Here is a 16,872-nt window from a genome sequence, read left to right on the forward strand (position 1 = left end):
ATGGGCCTGAGGGAGCTGCTGGTTTATTTAGGAGCCTGGGTCCAGCCCCCAGGGACCAGGCTGCACTGCTGAGCTGGCCTCAAACAGAGACAGGTCAGGTCCTGACTGGATGTCTCTGCCATCATGGAAAGACAGGTGTGCATGGGCCCGGGCAGGATCCCCCAGTGCAGAAGGCAGCCCGGCACTGTCTCAGCCACTCGGCAGCACACGGGGGCCTCGGGAGGCTCCAGGGGTGTGGAGCGTGCCGAGGCCATTAGGAAGATCATGTCACACACAGTTCTGCTGCCCAGAGCGGGGGCTTACTGCTGTAGGAGCGCTGCCTGCCGTCCGCTCCATCGGCCTCCGTGGCCTCGGGATCTGTGGCAGCCCCTGCCTCGCAGTGGTAAGGGTTCTCCAGTAGCTTCAGCACCCGCCGCACCTGGAAGATCATGAGGGTGAGAGGGGTCCAGGGCCAGCCCCCCACCCCCACCCCCGGGACCACAGGGACAGGCCTGTGCTTGCCTCTGAGAAGTCCCCACGCTCAGCAGCCTCGATGGCGTTCTGCGCGATGTAGTTCCTCAGCACGTACTTGGGGTTGTTGGCGTGCATCACGCGCACACGCTCAGCCTGCCAAGCAGTCGCATCCCCGGCACCTTCCAGGTCCTTGTCCAGCCGGGCTCTGGAGTCACAGCCGGGCTCTGGAGTCACAGCCGGGCTGGACTTTCCCAGCAGCACCCCCCACCAGGTGACCGTGGATGCAGGGCTCACCTGTACGCCTGCAGCCAGTCGGCCCAGTGGCCCTGGTTCCTGCTCTGCAGCTCTGCCATGCTCAGCTGCTCCAGCCGAGACTGCTGCTCCACACGCTCCAGCTCCCTGGCGATGCCCGCCCGGGTGCCCATGAGTGCGAACAGCTGCGGGTTTGACTGTGCCAGCATCAGCATCATGGATAGCTGCCTGTGGGGAGGCCAGGGTGTCTGGGAGGTGGCCCCTGACCGTGTCCCTGCCCTGCAGGCAGCTGCTCCTCCTGCCCCAGGCTGCTCTCATGGCTCACCTGGAGTCCAAGGGCCCAAGCAGCCCAGTCCCCAAGGTCCCTTGAACTCCACTAGCAGGGATGGACCCAGTGGACACACACCAGTCACGTCCATGTTCTGCTGCCCAGCTTTCTGCTGGAGAGTCTCCGCCTCCAGAGTTTAATGCTTGTGGGACGGGCACTGCTATTAGCACTTCCCTCATTTCCAGAAGGGTCCAGGTGGGCTAGGGCCACCCTCTCTCCAGTGGAGGGGGTTTCACGCTCAGCAGGGCCTGCTGGCCGGCGCTCCCAGCCAACCCCACTAGTCTTGTTTTTTAAGTTAAAAGCAACAAGACTTTCCGCGTCTCAGCCTACATGGGCGGGACTCTTCACACGGGGCAGCCCTTCCCTTTGGAAGATGGTGTGGGAAAGCCTGACCTCTGGGAGCCCATCCTCCCTGGAAACCCAGAGGCTTTCCCTGAGGCCCAACCACAGCAGAGACCACCATCTCCCCTCACACCTGTGTCAGCCTCGCCGCCCTCTCCTCTGTGACCAAAGGGCCCCAGCACCACAGAGACGCCCTGACTGCGCCTATCCCTGGGAGCGGAGCAGCCACCTGGGCACCAACCAGCCCTGCCTCCAGCTTCTCCTCCAGCCTGTTTCTGATTGTGCCTCCCTTTCTGGAAACAAATCCAAGGAAGTAGGAACTGAGTACCCACCGGGGATCCATCTGGGGCCGGAAGGCCAGCCTCAGCTCCTCCAGGGAGGCACACTGCTCCATCAGCCTGGCCAGGAACTCCGCCAGGCCTGGCGACTCCAGCTCCACTGGGAAGGAGCTCAGCAAGAAGAAGGTGTTTGTGAAGTCAGCACCTGGAACACAGGCTGCTCAGGGAGCTGGAAGCAGAAGGCCCAGGGTCCCTGTCCTGGTGCCGTACAGACCCCCCCAACCCTCCCCCTGGCCAGCACACGTGCTGCATGGACCCAGATGCTCCACCCCCCACCCCCACCCCAGCATGGACCCACACGATCCCCAACCCACACCCTCCACCTGGCACAGGTGCCATACAGACCCACACACTACCCCAGGGACCCACACCCTCACCCCAGCACAATGCCACACGGACCCACACCCAGCAAGGATGCCACAGAGACCCACATGGACCCAAACGCTGCCCCCAGCACAGGTGCCACATGAGCCCTGCTCAGGACTGGTCCGGGGACTCCTGAGCCCTCCACACCCCACTCCTCCACCCATCCACTGCCCAGGCGGCTACCACTTGCTCTTGCCCTGCAAGTCACCTGTGAAGTGGGCTAACACCAAAGAGGCACAGAGGCTGCTGCCCAGCCCTCACATCCTCAGTCACGACTGCCTGCTTTAGGAGCTAGCGAGTGTTGAGGAGAAGCTGTCATCAGCCTGCGAAAGGCCCAACTTGTGACAGACACTGCGATGCTCCCCGACTCCGGAAAACAGCTGTCTCAAAACCACAGTGACCCTAAGATGATGTCTAAAACTGAGAAGGGAGCCAAAGCAACATACTACAAAAAAGTCAACTACACACAAAGGCAGCAACAGAGAACGTGACGGACGAAAAGCATGGCAGAGGTAGTTCCTTATCAGTAATTTGAAAGCAAATGGATTGATCTCTCCAGTGAAAGGCAGCTTGGCAAAGTGGGTGAAAAGACAATTTCCATGCTGTCACCACACGATCTGCAAGATGTTCAAAGACACGAACAGGCTGGAAGTAAAAGGATGAAGAAACCCAGGCAAAGAGTAACCTAAAGAGAGCTGAGGTGACTATTATACTCCCATCAGGTAAGTTTTCTATTTTTTGAGACGGAGTCTCGCTCTGTTGCCCGGGCTGGAGTGCAGTGGTGCAATCTCGGCTCACTGCAACCTCCGCCTCCCGGGTTCCAGCAATTCTCTTGCCTCAGCCTCCCGAGTAGCTGGGATTACAGGCACCTGCCACCAGGCCCGGCTAATTTTGTTTTGTTTTGTATTTTTGAGATGGAGTCTCGCTCTTGTCACCTGGGCTGGAGTGCAGTGGCATGATCTCAGTGCACTGCAACCTCTGCCTCTCGCGTTCAAGTGATTCTCCTGCCTCAGCCTCCTGAGTAGCTGGGATTACAGGCGCCCACCACCATGCCTGGCTAATCTTTGTATTTTTAGTAGAGATGAGTTTCACTATGTTGGCCAAGCTGCTCTCAAACTCTTGTCCTCTGGTGATCCGGCCCGCCTTGGCCTCCCAAAGTGTTGGAATTACAGACATGATCCACCACGCCTGGCCACAGAAGATTTTAAATAAAAAATTGTCGGAAGGGCCGGGAAAGGTAGCTTACCCCTGTAATCCTAGCTACGTGGTAGGCTGAGGCGGGAGCAGATAACTGGAGCACGGGAGGTGGAAGCTGCCGTGAGCTGTGACTCTGCCACTGCACTCCAGCCTCGGCAACAAAGTGAGAGACACCCACCCTCAACAAAAAAAAATAGTTACAAGAAACAGCATTATATACAGTTAAGAGTCAGTTCATCAATAAAATGTAAAAATTATAAACATGCACCTGCATGCACCCAATAAGAAAGCCCCAAAATGTACGAACGTTGGCAGAATGGAAGGGACAGAGAACAAACAGTTGTATCTGTAGTAAGAGTTGGAGACTTAAACACACCATTAAAAATGGACAGACCATCTGGCGCCGGGCGCGGTGGCTCACGCCTGGAATCCCAGCACTTTGGGAGGCTGAGGCGGGCAGATCACGAGGTCAGGAGATCAAAACCATCCTGGCTAACACGGAGAAACCCCGTCTCGACTAAAAGTACAAAAAATTAGCCGGGCGAGGTGGCGGGCGCCTGTAGTCCCAGCTACTCCGGAGGCTGCGGCAGGAGAATGCGTGAACCGGTGGGGTGGAGCTTGCAGTGAGCCGAGATCACGCCGCTGCACTCCAGCCTGGCCTGGGCAACAGAGCGAGACTCCGTCTCAAAAAAAAAAAAAAAAAAGCTTCTAGACAGAAGATCAATGAGAAATGGAAGACCTGAACAATAGCCTAAACCCATAAGACCAAACAGGCATATACACAGAACACTCCGCCCAGCAGAACAGAACATACCGTCTTCTCCAGGGCACACGGGACGTTCTCCAAGATAAGCCACAAAACAAGTTGTAATAAACCTAAAAAGGCTGACATCTCTAGCCACAATGGAATGAAGCTAGAAATCATTTAAAAACACAACACACTGGCTGAGTGCGGTGGCTCATCCCTGGAATCCCAGCACTTTGGGAGGCCGAGGCAGGCAGATCACTTGTGGTCAGGCGTTGGAGACCAGCCTGGCCAACATGGTAAAGCCCCATCTCTACTAACAATACAAAAATTAGCCGGGTGTGGTGGAGCATGCCGGTAGTCCCAGCTACTTGGGAGGCTGAAGGCAGAGAATCACTTGAGCCTGGGAGGCAGAGGTTGCAGTGAGCCAAGATCGTGCCACTGCACTCCAGCTTGGGCGACAGAGCGAGACTCCGTCTAAAAACCAAAAAAACACAAAACACAACATACCAAAATTGATGGACACAGCAAAAGCAGTGACCAGAAGGACATGCACAGCTGTAAATGGCTACACTGAAGAAGATCTGCAATCAGTTACCTCACCTCACGCCTAAGGAACTGGAGAAAGAAGAGCCAAGATTAGAGGGAGATAATAGACTGAAAAACAGAGGAGACACACACTGCAGAACTCCACTTACACGAAGGGTTTAGAGCAGTCAGGTTCACAGACTCAGAGCAGAGTGGTTGCTACCAGGGGCTGTAGGGAGGGGAACGGGGAGCTGGTAATCGGCTCGCACAGGGTTTGGGTTGCAGATGTGAACAAGCTGCAGGGCTCAGCTGTACAGCACTGCTCCTGCGTCAGCTATGATGCTCTGTGCACCTCCTGTGCACTCCACAATTTAAGAGGATAGATCCATGTGGTGTTCCTACCACAATAAAATTGTTTTTAAAAAACTGTTATGAACAATTGTATGCCAAAATTACATACAAGACATGGACAAACTACATGACACAGAAAATTTCTAGAAACACAAATTACCAAAACTGACTCAAGAAGAAAGGAAAATCTAAATTGATTTAAGACAAGCAAGGAGACTGATCAGTAATCCAAATTTTTCCAACAAAGAAAAGGCCAGGACCAGATGGCTTCACTGGTGAATTCTACCAAATACTCTTAAGAACAAATGGCAAAACATCCTTCGCAAACTTTGAAGAAAAAAATGGAAGATGGGCGAATACCTCCTAACTCACTCTGAGGCCAGCACCACCTTGACATCAAAGCCATACACTAAAGAAAAGACAAGGCAAAACTATAAGCCAGTATCCCTTACACATACGGATGCAAAAATCCTCAAAATACTCACAAAATTCAGTGTATTAAAATAATTATACAGCATATGGCTGGGTGCGGTGGCTCACGCCTATAATCCCAGCACTTTGGGAGGCCGAGGCGGGCGGATCACCTGAGGTCGGGAGTTCGAGACCAGCCTGACCAACATGGCAAAACCCCATCTCTACTAAAAATACAAAATTAGCCGGGCGTGGTGGCGGGTGCCTGTAATCCCAGCCACTTGAGAGACTGCGGCAGGAGAATCACTTGAACCAACCCGGGAGGCAGAGGCTGCAGTGAGCCAAGATCATGCCATTGCACTCCAGCCTGGGCAACGAGAGTGAAAGTCCGTCTCAAAAAATATTAAAAAACAATAATTATATAACATATTAAAAGGACCAGGTAAAATTTATCCCCAGAATGCAAGGAGATATGAATGAAATAATAAAATCACATGACCATCTTCATTGCAGGAAAAAGCATTTGATAAAATGCAATAGCCTTTCATGGTGAAGGCACTCTGAAAGAAAACTTCAGCATGGTAAAAGCTGTATGTTAAAAAGTCCACAGCTAACATTACACTCAATCGGTGAAACACTGAACACTTTTTCCCGAAGGTTAGGAACACGAAAAGGATGCCCATCTCAGCTACTTCTCTTCAACACCCACGTCCTAGCTAGGGCACCCCAGTGAGCCATCCATATAACCCAGCAGTCCTACCAACTGTACACCACAGCACTGAGAGCAAGGATCAGAGAGCTTTGCACTCACTTTCACGGCAGCACTGCACACAACACACAAGATACCGTACACAACAGCCAGAAGAGGAACGTGTATGCCAGTAGGTCATGGATAAGCAAACTGTGGCCTGTCCACGCAACGGGATGCTTCTCAGACTTCAAATGGAATAAAATCCTGATACGAACCTGGGTAAACATTGAGGACCTTCTACTAAGTGAAATAAGCAGTCACCAAGGAACAAACACTATATGATTCCACTCGCAGGAGGCCCCTAGATTCACCAAATTCATAGTAGAATGGGGGTGCCAGGGGCTGGGGCGGGCCCAAGGAGTGACTGTGCACTTGGAAACTGGAAGCTGGAAGGTAAACCATCTCTAACCACAACAGCACAGGAAGCGTCTCGCTGTGGGCATGGCTGGGTCACTCACCGGTCAGGTGCATGGTCTCCAGGAGCTTGGACACCAGCGCCCTGTCTTCCTCCAGCTCCACCTGTACAAGGCCTAGCTTCCTGCGCATCTTCTCCATGTAGTGCCTTTGGAACTCGACGTCAAACTCCTCGGCCAGGATGGCCTCACCCAGCTCCAGGGGCAGCTCTGGCTGCAGGGCCTCGGCCAGCTTCTGCAGGTTCCACTTGCACACCTCGGGCTGCTTGCTGTATGCGTAGCGGCCGGTGTTGTCGGAGGCATTGCACACGTGGTCAGGGTCATACCTGCCACACAGGGCAAGAGAGCCATGCCCTGACTGAGGGGAAGTTCCCAGGAGATGGTGCAGGCACCCTGGAGGGGAGGCCCAGAGGAAGTTCCCACGTGGCCATGGCTCTCTGGCCCTGTCCCACAGGGGTCCTGTCTCAACAGCTTCCGCCCAAGGCCTCCAGGATTGCCCTGGACTCTCTACTTCCTACATCAGCCCCCAGCCCCGTCGGCTCCCCCTCCGGCATCATGGGCCAGTGCCTGGGGGCAGCAGGCTTCATGCAGCTCGTGCCCCCCCAGCCACTTACCTGTCCAGGAAGCCGAAGGGCCCGTAGTCGATGGTGAGCCCCAGGATGCTCATGTTGTCGGTGTTGAGCACGCCGTGGCAGAAGCCCACGCACTGCCACTCAGCCACCATCCACGCCGTGCGCCGTGTCACCTGGAGGCGGGACAGCGTGTTTGCTCCCTCCTCCGGGTCCTGACCAGACCCCCCCACTTGTGTCCATCCTTCCCCTCCCGGAAACCAGCTGTGCTTCACTGAGTGGCTCTCACTCTGGTACTTCTGGGCAATCTGTCCCGACGTCCTGTCACCGCCTCCACCACAGCGTGGCAATGCAGTGTGTTTCAAGGGTTCTCAAGCCCACTCACAGCATCCACTCTTTTATATGCTCACAAAATTCGGCTTTTACCCAAACTAGAAAAATCAGGGAACCCCAGACTCAGGCCCAGTAGAGACCCCAAAGAAGCAGGGAAGGGTCAGCTCACTGAGGGGCCACACCTGCCCCAGGGCCAGGCCACTGTCCATCCCGGTGCCACCACCACCCTGCTGGCCTGGCCCCTCCAACCAGACAGCAGTCCCCACTCAGCCCAGCACCGGCAACCTTGAGAATAGGGGCCAACGAACGGGGGTCAGGAGCCCCCAAGATGCAGGGTGCACTGAAGGCCCCACTGGCCCTGCTCAACACAGGCCTGACACTGCCCCGCTCCTGCCAGGCCACCAACGCTCCTGGGAGGCAGTCAGTGCTGTCCTCCCTGCGTCCTGGCAGAAGACTGAGGCTCAGAGGGGCAGAGTGACCTGCCCTGACCACCCACGCTGTCTATGCCGGAGTACCAGGCTGCCCCCAGCGGCTCCTCCCGGCCTTCTGCAGCCCTGTCACCCCCGACACGGAGCACGGCTGGGGTGGACTGAAGGGACGCAGCCGGGACAGGACACAACCCCAGGAGCACCTGCCTCGCGCCCACTTCTGCTGACGGCAGCTCAACGGCCTCCAGCCACATGGCAAAGTGGCTCCCCACACGGCCCTGGCTGCAGCTGCTCCAGGGATAGCCTGAGGCTTCTCAAAGAAGATGCTGTGCCCGGTCCCCTGAACCCCAACTTGGTCTGACCCCACTGATGCTGCAGGCCCCCAGCCCAGCCAGGTGAGGCGCCAGGTTCCCCCACCGTGCACTGAATGCCCTGTGACAAGGACGATGCCATCAGACCGTGGGGCAGGGACCCAGACCCAAGGCAGGCACTCAGCATCTCCCCAGTCAGGACCCGACTGGCTGCCCTGGGCATCAAGACGTGTCGACCCACATGGGAGGTGCCCAGCACCCATGGTGCTTCCACCCCGCGCCCCCGCCCCGCGCTGGCCCTGCAGGGTTACCAGCAGGAGAGCACGCCCGGGGCCCCCAATGCCACTGAGCCCGGGGAGTTTCAGGTTTGTCCCAGGGCACACGTGATGGGGTTTGCGGACAGGAGGGGGAGCTCAGAGAAGGGTGGGGAGGCTGGGTAAAAGCCTTTGTCCTCCGGCCACAATGAGGGTGTCTTCAGCACAGGCGAGGACACCCAGCACCCACCCACAGGGAGGGGCGGCCTGCAGCCCACTGACCTCCCGGAAGAAGGCAGCGTTTCTCTGCACGCGGTCGCTGGCGTGAGCAGCCTGGATCTCAGGGTAAAAGGAGCTGATGACATAGTCAAGCAGCTGCACACGAATGTCGTTCCTCCCCACGCTGGGGCCTGCACGCCCTGTGTGCTCATCTGCGGACTTAAAAATCTCAAAGGATCCAAACCTGGAGGGAAGACCCGAGTTGTCAACAGGTCAAACCTGACCCCGACTCCTTGTGAAAATAAGAAAAAGAAAAAGACGTTGTTGTGGCTATTTTTTTTTTTTTTTTTTTTGAGACGGAGTCTCGCTCTTGTTGCCCAGGCTGGAGTGCAATGGCGCGATCTCGGCTCACCGCAACCTCCAACTCCTGGGTTCAAGTGATTTTCCTGCCTCAGCCTCCTGAGTAGCTGGGATTATAGGCACACGCCACCACACCTGGCTAATTTTGTATTTTAGTAGAGACGGGGTTTCACCATGTTGGTCAGGCTGGTCTCAAACTCCTGACCTCATGATCCACCCGCCTCGGCCTCCCAAAGTGCTGGGATTACAGGCATGAACCACTGCACCCGGCCTGCTGCGGTTATTAAATCTTACTTGATTAAAACAAAAGCAAACCACCAAACAGAATGCACCATGGCTCTACCTGACACCAACACAGACATATTCCACTTTTGGTCAACATCCAGCCATGACCAGGCCCTGTCTGCACAGTCTGGAGCACGCGCGGGGGAGGCCCACAGGGTTGGAAATCACCAACACCCCTGCACCCCCACCCCCACCCCACGAGGAGGGTTTTCTGCAGGTCTTACACGTGAGGGGCGTGGCCTGCCGCCGCATCCTCGGGCAGGGGTGTGAGGAGAGTCAGCGGCTGCGGACACGTCTGTGAGCACGAGCAACAGCTGGCCCCCAGGGTGACCGTCCCCCAGCCGACATCAGGCAAGGTCTGGACACATTTTCATGGTCACAACTGGGGTTACTACTGGCAACCAGCAGGCCCAGGGCAGGGATGCTGCGTGCCACACAGGATGGACTTCACGATGATGCCAGCACTGCCACTGGGCGGGGCCTCAGAGGAAGTTGCTGCCCCAGATCCTTCCGTCCCCACCACCGCAGGACAGGAAAGGCCAGAGGCCCACAGGCAGCCTCAGGGGTGGGCGGCTGGTGTCCCGGGCGGGATGGGGCCGCGAGACCAACAGACAACTCTACGCTCAGGTGTTCAGGAGGAAGTGCTAGTCACCAGGTGACAAGGTGACATCAAAAACTGATGGCTGGGGGCTGGGTGCAGTGGCTCAGGCCTGTAATTCCAGCACTTTGGGAGGCCAAGGTGGGTGAATCACCAGAGGTCAGGAGTTCGAGACCAGCCTGGCCAACACGGAGAAACCCTGTCTCTACTAAAAATACAAAAATTAGCTGGATGTGGTGGTGGGCGCCTGTGGTCCCAGCTACTCGGGAGGCTGAGGCAGGAGAATCGCTTGAACCCGGGAGGTGGAGCTTGCAGTGAGCCGAGATCGCCCCACTGCACTCCAGCCTGGGTGACAGAGCGAGACTCCATCTCAAAAAAAAAAAAGAAAAAAAACTGGTAACTGATGGCTCACGTCAGACAGGAGCCAGCCCAGGACTCCAGACCAACGGGCAACTGACCATCAGATCAGAAAGCACAAGCAGGACACCGGGCACAGCACACTTGTGGCTCCTGCTTCTTCAATGGCCATTTCCTCAGTCAAGTCTAAGTAGTTCCTTGTCATAAACTCCAGCAAACAGTTCTGGACACTGTCCCCAGCCACAGGCTCAGGGAGCCCCTCCTCCCCAGAAGCACCAGGCAGGGACCCTTCTCTGGTGCCCGTGGCCCTGGACCCCCCTGCTGGTGCTTTCAGACATGCCAGCTCCCGCAGGCCCATCTCTGGCCACAACGAGGGCCTGGACGGGCACGTGGGAGGCCTTAGCACAAGTGTCCCAAGTGAGCACCAAATGCCTTTGCACTCAGACCCCTCCCAGTGGGCGCTACGCAGCTACTGTGCAAACAGGCAGCTTCTGAGGCTGCCAGGGACAGGCTAGACTTTCAGAAGAGGCCAAGGCGGTCATCTGAGAGTGTGTTTCTACCAGAATCCCAGCAGCACAGGCCCAGATCTCCTAGGACTCTCTAAGCAAGCGTGTGTAGACAGGCCTAAAGGACCCCGGCATTACCTTATGAAAGTGGAAGCTATACGCAACACAACCGTGCATTGTTCATATTTGGGATTACCATCATAGAACACGTCGCGCACCACCGTGGACTCGGACGTGACACAGGCACCGGCCCGTGTGGTGGGGACCCCCAGGTGGAACATGGCTTCGCTGCACAGGAACTCCCGGATGCTTGACCGCAGGACCTTGCGACCATCGGCCTGTCTGAAACCAAACACAGAGCTCACTACGTGGGCCGGGGAGGAATCACCCAACACCAAGATTCCAGGCAGCACACGGAAAGAAGGGAACGCATGTAACGTGAGCAGCTCACACGTCCCTGAAAACCGCCCATCCCAGGTGACGTGAGGTGCCTCGTGAGCCTCCAACACCGCCCAGTTCCAGCAATGGCACACCCCAGCAGGCTGTCGGCACAGCCTCTGGTAAAAATGGGCCTGAACACATGCAGGAGTCTGTCTTCCTGCCCAGGACGAGGATTCTGCAGCAGAAGCCAAGACTGTGTGACTGCGCAGCGGGGGCAAAGGGCCTGGGGCAGCCCTGCCCCATGGGACACAACAGCCTTTGTCTGCACCAGGACGGGTGTCCAGGTATAGGCCAGCCAAGGAATGAGCTCCTCTGTGCCTGCCAGAGCCCTCATACCCACAGTGGGAGGAGGCAGGGCAGAGAAGCCAGCTGCCCGCCCCGAAAAACCCACCCCTTGAGGCTCCAACAGCACTGGCCTCAGGGCACTCAGCCACTTCTGACCCCCAGGTCTCGCATTGCCTTCCCCATACGTCTTCAGGGCCCTGGTCTCCACCTCACGTCCTGCAGAACTGCTGAGGCCAGGGCCTCGGACACACCTGGGGAAGGGGATGTGAGAGCTGAGGGCCAGATGACTGCCCTCTTTTTCTTCAATTATTTTCACTGTGGTAAAATACACACAAAATAAATTTACCATCTTAAACCACTTTCTCTTTTTTGTTTTTTAAAGACAGGGTCTCACTCTTGTCACTTAGCCTGGAGTGCAGTGGCACAAACCTGGCTCACTGCAGCACCACCCTCTCGCCTCAGCCTGCCAAGTAGATGGGACTACAGGCACTGATGCCAGGCTCGGCTAATTCTTATCTTACTTTTTGGAAAGATGGGGTTTCATTATGTTGCCCACGCTAGTCTTGAACTCCTGGGCTCAAGCGATCCTCTCACCTTGGCCTCTCAAAAGTACGAGGTTACAGGCATGAGCCACTGCACCCAGCCCACCTTAGCCGTTTTTAAGTGTACAGATCACTGCTATTAAATACATCCACAATGTTGCACAACCATCACCCCCATCCATGTCCAGAAAACTGTCTTGTGAAATTGAAACTTTGTCCCCATTAAACCCTAGCTCCCGATTCCTGTACTCCCTCCAGCCCTGGCACCTCCAGCCCCTGGCACCTACCATTCTTCTTTGTCTCTATGAATGTGGCTCTCTAGGTACCTCAGGTAAGTGGAATCGCACAGGATTTGTCTTTCTGTGACCAGTTTATTTCACTCTGCAGCATGCCCTCAAGGTTCATCCATGTTGTAGCATGTCAGCATCTTCTTTCTTAAGGATGAATAATATTCCATTCATCTGCTGATAGACACTTGTTCTGCCTTTTGGCTATGAATATCGGTATACAAATGTCTCCCTGAGAGCCTGCTCTTGAAGCAGGACTGCTGAATCACATGGTGATTCTATTTTTAGTTATTTGAGGAACTTCTACACTGTTTTCCACAGCACCGCATCATTTCACATTCCCACAGCAGTGCAGAAGGGTTCCACTTTCTCCACAGCCTCAACACTTCTTAACTTACATTTTTTTTTTTTGGTGACAAGGTCTTGCTCTGTCACCCAGGGACAGTGGTGCGATCTCAGCTCACTGCAACCTCCGCCTCCTGGGTTCAAGTGATTCTCCTGTCTCAGCCTCCCAGTCCATTTTTGAATTGGTTTTTTTTTCCCGTTGTTGAGTTTTGAGAGTTCTCTGTATATTCTGGATATTACTCACGTACCAAATACATGAATTGCAAATATTTCCTCCCATTCTGTGGGCTGCATTTTTACTGTTAATACTGTATTTTATGCATAATTTTAAAGTGTTCGTGAAGTCCTGTTTGCCTATTTCTTTAGTTGCCTGTGCCTTTTGTGTCACAGCTGAGAAATCACTGCCAAATCCAATGTCATGAAGCATTTTCCCTATTTTCTCTAAGACTTTTAGCTCTTACGTTTAGGTCTTTGGTCCACTCTTCAGTTAACTTTGTTCATGGTGTAGGTAAGGACCCAGCTTCATTCTTTTGCATGAGGATCCAGTTTTCCCAGCACCATTTGTTGAAAAGTCTTTCTCCATCGAATGGTCTCAGCACATTTGTTGACAATTTGCTGACCATATATATGAAGGTTTATTTCTAGGCTCTTTATTCCATTCCACTGGTCTACGTCTATCCTTATGCCAATGCCATACTGTTTTGCTGATTGCGGCTTTGTGGTAAGTTTTGAAATCAGGAAGCATGAGTCCTCCAACTTTCTTCAAGATTGTTTTGTCCATTCAGGGTCCCTTGAGATTCCATATGAATTGTATTACTTTTTGAGACAGGGTCTCACTATGTCATCCAGGCTGGAGTGCAATGGGACAATCACAGCTCACTGCAGCCTTGAATCCTGGGCTCAAGTGATTCTTCCACCTCAGCCTCCTGAGTAACTGCAATGAGAAGCACACTCCACCATGCCCAGCTAATAAAAAAAACATTTTTTTGAAGAGACAGGGTCTTGCTGTTTCCCCAGGCTGGTCTCCAACTCCTGGCCTCAAGCAATCCTCCTGCCTTGGCTTCCCAAAGTGCTGGGATTACAGGAGTGAGCCACTGCACCTGACCCCATGTGAATTTTAGAATGGGTTGTTCTATTTTTGCAAAAACTGTCATTGGTATTTTGATAGGGACTGTACTGAATCTCTTCAAAGAGTACTGTTGTCTTTCTAATATAAAGTTATCCAACCCATGTGCGAGGGATGTTTCCATTTATTTATGTTTTCTTTACTTTCTTTCAGTAATGTTTTTCAGTTTTCACTGTTCAAGTCTCTTCCTTCTCACAGCCACTTCAGATGTCAGCCTCAATCTCAGAGAACTGGTGAGGCCAGGGACCCCAGGACACTTGTGGGGATGACAGGCAGGGCCTGAGTAAAGGTCAGAGGACTCCTTAATTTTTAGGAGAAAATATATTCTAGCATACCTCAGGTCTGAAAGCACTGAATTAATACTCAAGTCTTCAAACATAAAAAGTGTCTTCCAGCGACAGATTACTCTCATAAAAAATTTGTCTTTATAACTTAAAATATCACCAAAACGAAAGTTTAAGATGTTCGCCAAAAGAAAACAAAAAAGTAAAAAAAAAAACGCTCACAGGATAAGCAGGCCCCAGGCTGAGCATCTCCACCACGTTCCAAGGGTCAGAAACGCTCCCGTGGGCGACCGGTGGGTCAACTCTAAGCAGGTCGCTGGAGGTGGGGAGGGAGGGCCAGGCTGCCCTCAGACACAGAACAGAACGGATTTGGAGACGGGGGAGTGAGGAAAACCCCAGTCTGAGGAGCTAGCTTGGCAGACGGAGCCCCAGGGAAGGGATGCGGAGGGACTGAGGGGCATTTCAGGCGCTGGAGGGGGAGGTGATGAGAGCACAGGGAGGGGCCGGATGAGACGCGGCTTTAGCATTTCTCTGAACATAAAATGTACACTTGTGCGTATTGTTTTCCTAGTCATTCCACAAAAACAGTAAACAATATGGAATAAGTACATTGTTTAGTGGAAAAGAGCAGAACAGACCGAAGTGCTATCTGTACACAAGAGGTAGGTGGCGCGTGCATGGCTCCCCGGTGGGCCTGGCGGCATCTGGACCCAGATCCTGCCTTAGACGACCTGTGTGCCCACCTCCCCCGAAATCTAAACATTGGCCACCTCACTTCGGGGTTAAAAAGGGCCACCCGCAGGGAAGTCAGGGCCAGACCTCCATGAAGTGAGTAGCAGAGCGAGGCTGCTGGACGAAGCGGCCCGCCCCACGGGCGATCGGAGGAAGGCTGGGGACCTGCGGGGTTAGGGTTAGGGTTAGGGTTAACCTAACCTCTTACCCCGGCTCCCGCCCCTGGACTTGGAGCCCCAGCGAACGTCGGTAAACATGAGCGGCGTCACTGGTGGAGCTGACTCCAAGGTCCTCAGCGGGTTGATAAGCACAGGCAGCGGGCGGCTGTCAGCACCGCGCTCCCGCGGGTGGAGGGGAGGCCCCACTTGGCAGTGGCCTCGGGACGCCCCCAACACCGCGCTGGGTGGAGGGCAGGGGCGCCCCGGCGGGGAGGACCCACCCGCGCCCCTCGCCCGCCCCGGCCCACCTGGAGAAGGGCGTGGGCCCAGCGCCCTTAAGCTGCAGCTCCCACCGCTCGCCGGTCGCCGTGCACACCTCGCCCAGGTACATGGCGGCGCCGTCGCCCAGCTGCCCGGCGAACTGGCCGAACTGGTGGCCGCAGTAGCAGTGCGCGGCGGGCTCAGCGCCCGGCAGGAGCGCGTTGCCGCTGAAGAACAGCGCGGCCTCGGCCTCGGCCTCGGCCTGGCCCGCAGGCGGCGGGCGCCCCAGGCCCAGCAGTGCCAGCCGCGGGTTCCCGACAGCGCCACGAGACGCGGGCTGCCCGCAGCGGGGTGGGCCGCACGCGGGTGAGCCAGGCCCCGGGCACCGGCCGCGTTGCGGACGGGGCGCCGGGACCAGGAGGCGGCGCTTCCACGGGCAGCGCGCGCAGGGCGCGGTTGTCGAAGCGCAGCCCCGCCAGCCAGCAAGGCGCGGGCTCCATGGCGGCGCCCGACAAGGTAGAACCGGGAGCGGGCGACGGTCGGCAGCGGCCGAGGGGCAGGAGTCGGACAGCCGCGAGCGAACCCCCGAGAGCGGCCCTGTACGCGGCCATCCGCGGCGGCGCTCCCGCCGGAAGCCAACCTGCCCCGCCCGGAAGCCAGCGGGCCCCGCCCGGAAGCCCCGCCCCGCGCGTTCCGCAACCCAATCGCCAGTGGGGGTGTGTGGGGGCGGGAGGCGCGGTGTCTGGCCGGGCTCTAATTGGCTGCCTTGTCGGTCTGTCCGCGTCTCCCTGCCGGAGGGTCGGAGGCGTCCGGGGTGGCCGCCGGCGTCTTGGGGCGCGTGCTGCCGCGAGCCGGGTGACCGACGGAAACGCCTCCGAGACCGCCAGCGACGACCCCGCTCGGGCAGCCCCGGATTTCCTCGGCTGCACCGGCGCTGGCAGCAGGGACCGAGGCCCACGTCCGTTCGGGTCGGGCCGGGGCTTAGCGCCGCGCCCCACAGGCGGCCGGGACCCCGCCCGGACCCCGTCGCAACTCTGGGCCGCCGGAGCCTCGCGCCGCCTCTCGGGGACCTTGTACCCTGGCCTCGGCCTCTCGGGCCCCTCGCTTGCCGTCTGGGAACGAAGGGGCCTTGGACCCGTGCCCCGCCCGTGGAACAGCGCCCGGGCTCGGAGAGGCCCCGCGAGGCCGCAGGCGCAGACGCTCCCGGAGGCCTGGGCGGGCACCGGGCTCTTCGGCTGGCTGGAAGGACCCGACCCCCGGGGGAGGAGTTTGGGGTCCGTGTGTCCGAATGAACGCGCGGGTTCAGACGAGCCTGTGGTGCCCCCGCTTTCCATCTCCTCCGGACCCGGCCCCAGAGGACCGTCTGAGGGGCCGGTGACCGCGGATCCTGGACGCGCCTCCCTCCTGTCTGTGGTTTCCCTTTATTCCGGCAGCGGCGCGACTCCACCTTTCACTTACTGGAGCCACATCCAGAACCTTTTCCTGGGGCCACAGCGTGGGCTTCCGAGACCTGTGTGACCCCAGCTCTGCCCCTTCGGGGCTGCGGGTGAAGCCCTCGGGACCCTCTGCGTGGGTTGGGCAGGTGACTGGATGAGGGACAACGTGGTGAAGTGCCCGTGCCCAACCCTCCCCTGCAGCCCACAGCAACCGTTCCCTCCTCAGCAGCCCCCGCCTGGCCACTCTGGGCATCCCTGTTCCCTGTTCCCCAGGCCCTGG

At 56.6% G+C, this 16,872-nt stretch overlaps 1 protein-coding gene across 1 annotated transcript; it reads right to left on the reverse strand.

The window, feature by feature from the left end:
• Nucleotides 1-8: 8 nt before the first annotated feature.
• On the reverse strand, nt 9-15,812 carry SELENOO (selenoprotein O). Its single transcript, XM_017888068.1, is given in 10 exon segments — nt 9-418; nt 502-658; nt 748-933; nt 1,708-1,858; nt 6,521-6,801; nt 7,090-7,220; nt 8,653-8,833; nt 10,834-11,037; nt 15,204-15,478; nt 15,480-15,812. Coding segments are annotated over 10 exon segments (2,019 nt in total). The 5' UTR covers nt 15,768-15,812; the 3' UTR covers nt 9-253.
• Between the last annotated feature and the right edge of the window lie 1,060 nt (nt 15,813-16,872).

The sequence above is a fragment of the Rhinopithecus bieti genome, unplaced genomic scaffold (genome assembly GCF_001698545.2).
Source record: "Rhinopithecus bieti isolate Rb0 unplaced genomic scaffold, ASM169854v2 scaffold_17174, whole genome shotgun sequence".
Taxonomy (NCBI): domain Eukaryota; kingdom Metazoa; phylum Chordata; class Mammalia; order Primates; family Cercopithecidae; genus Rhinopithecus; species Rhinopithecus bieti.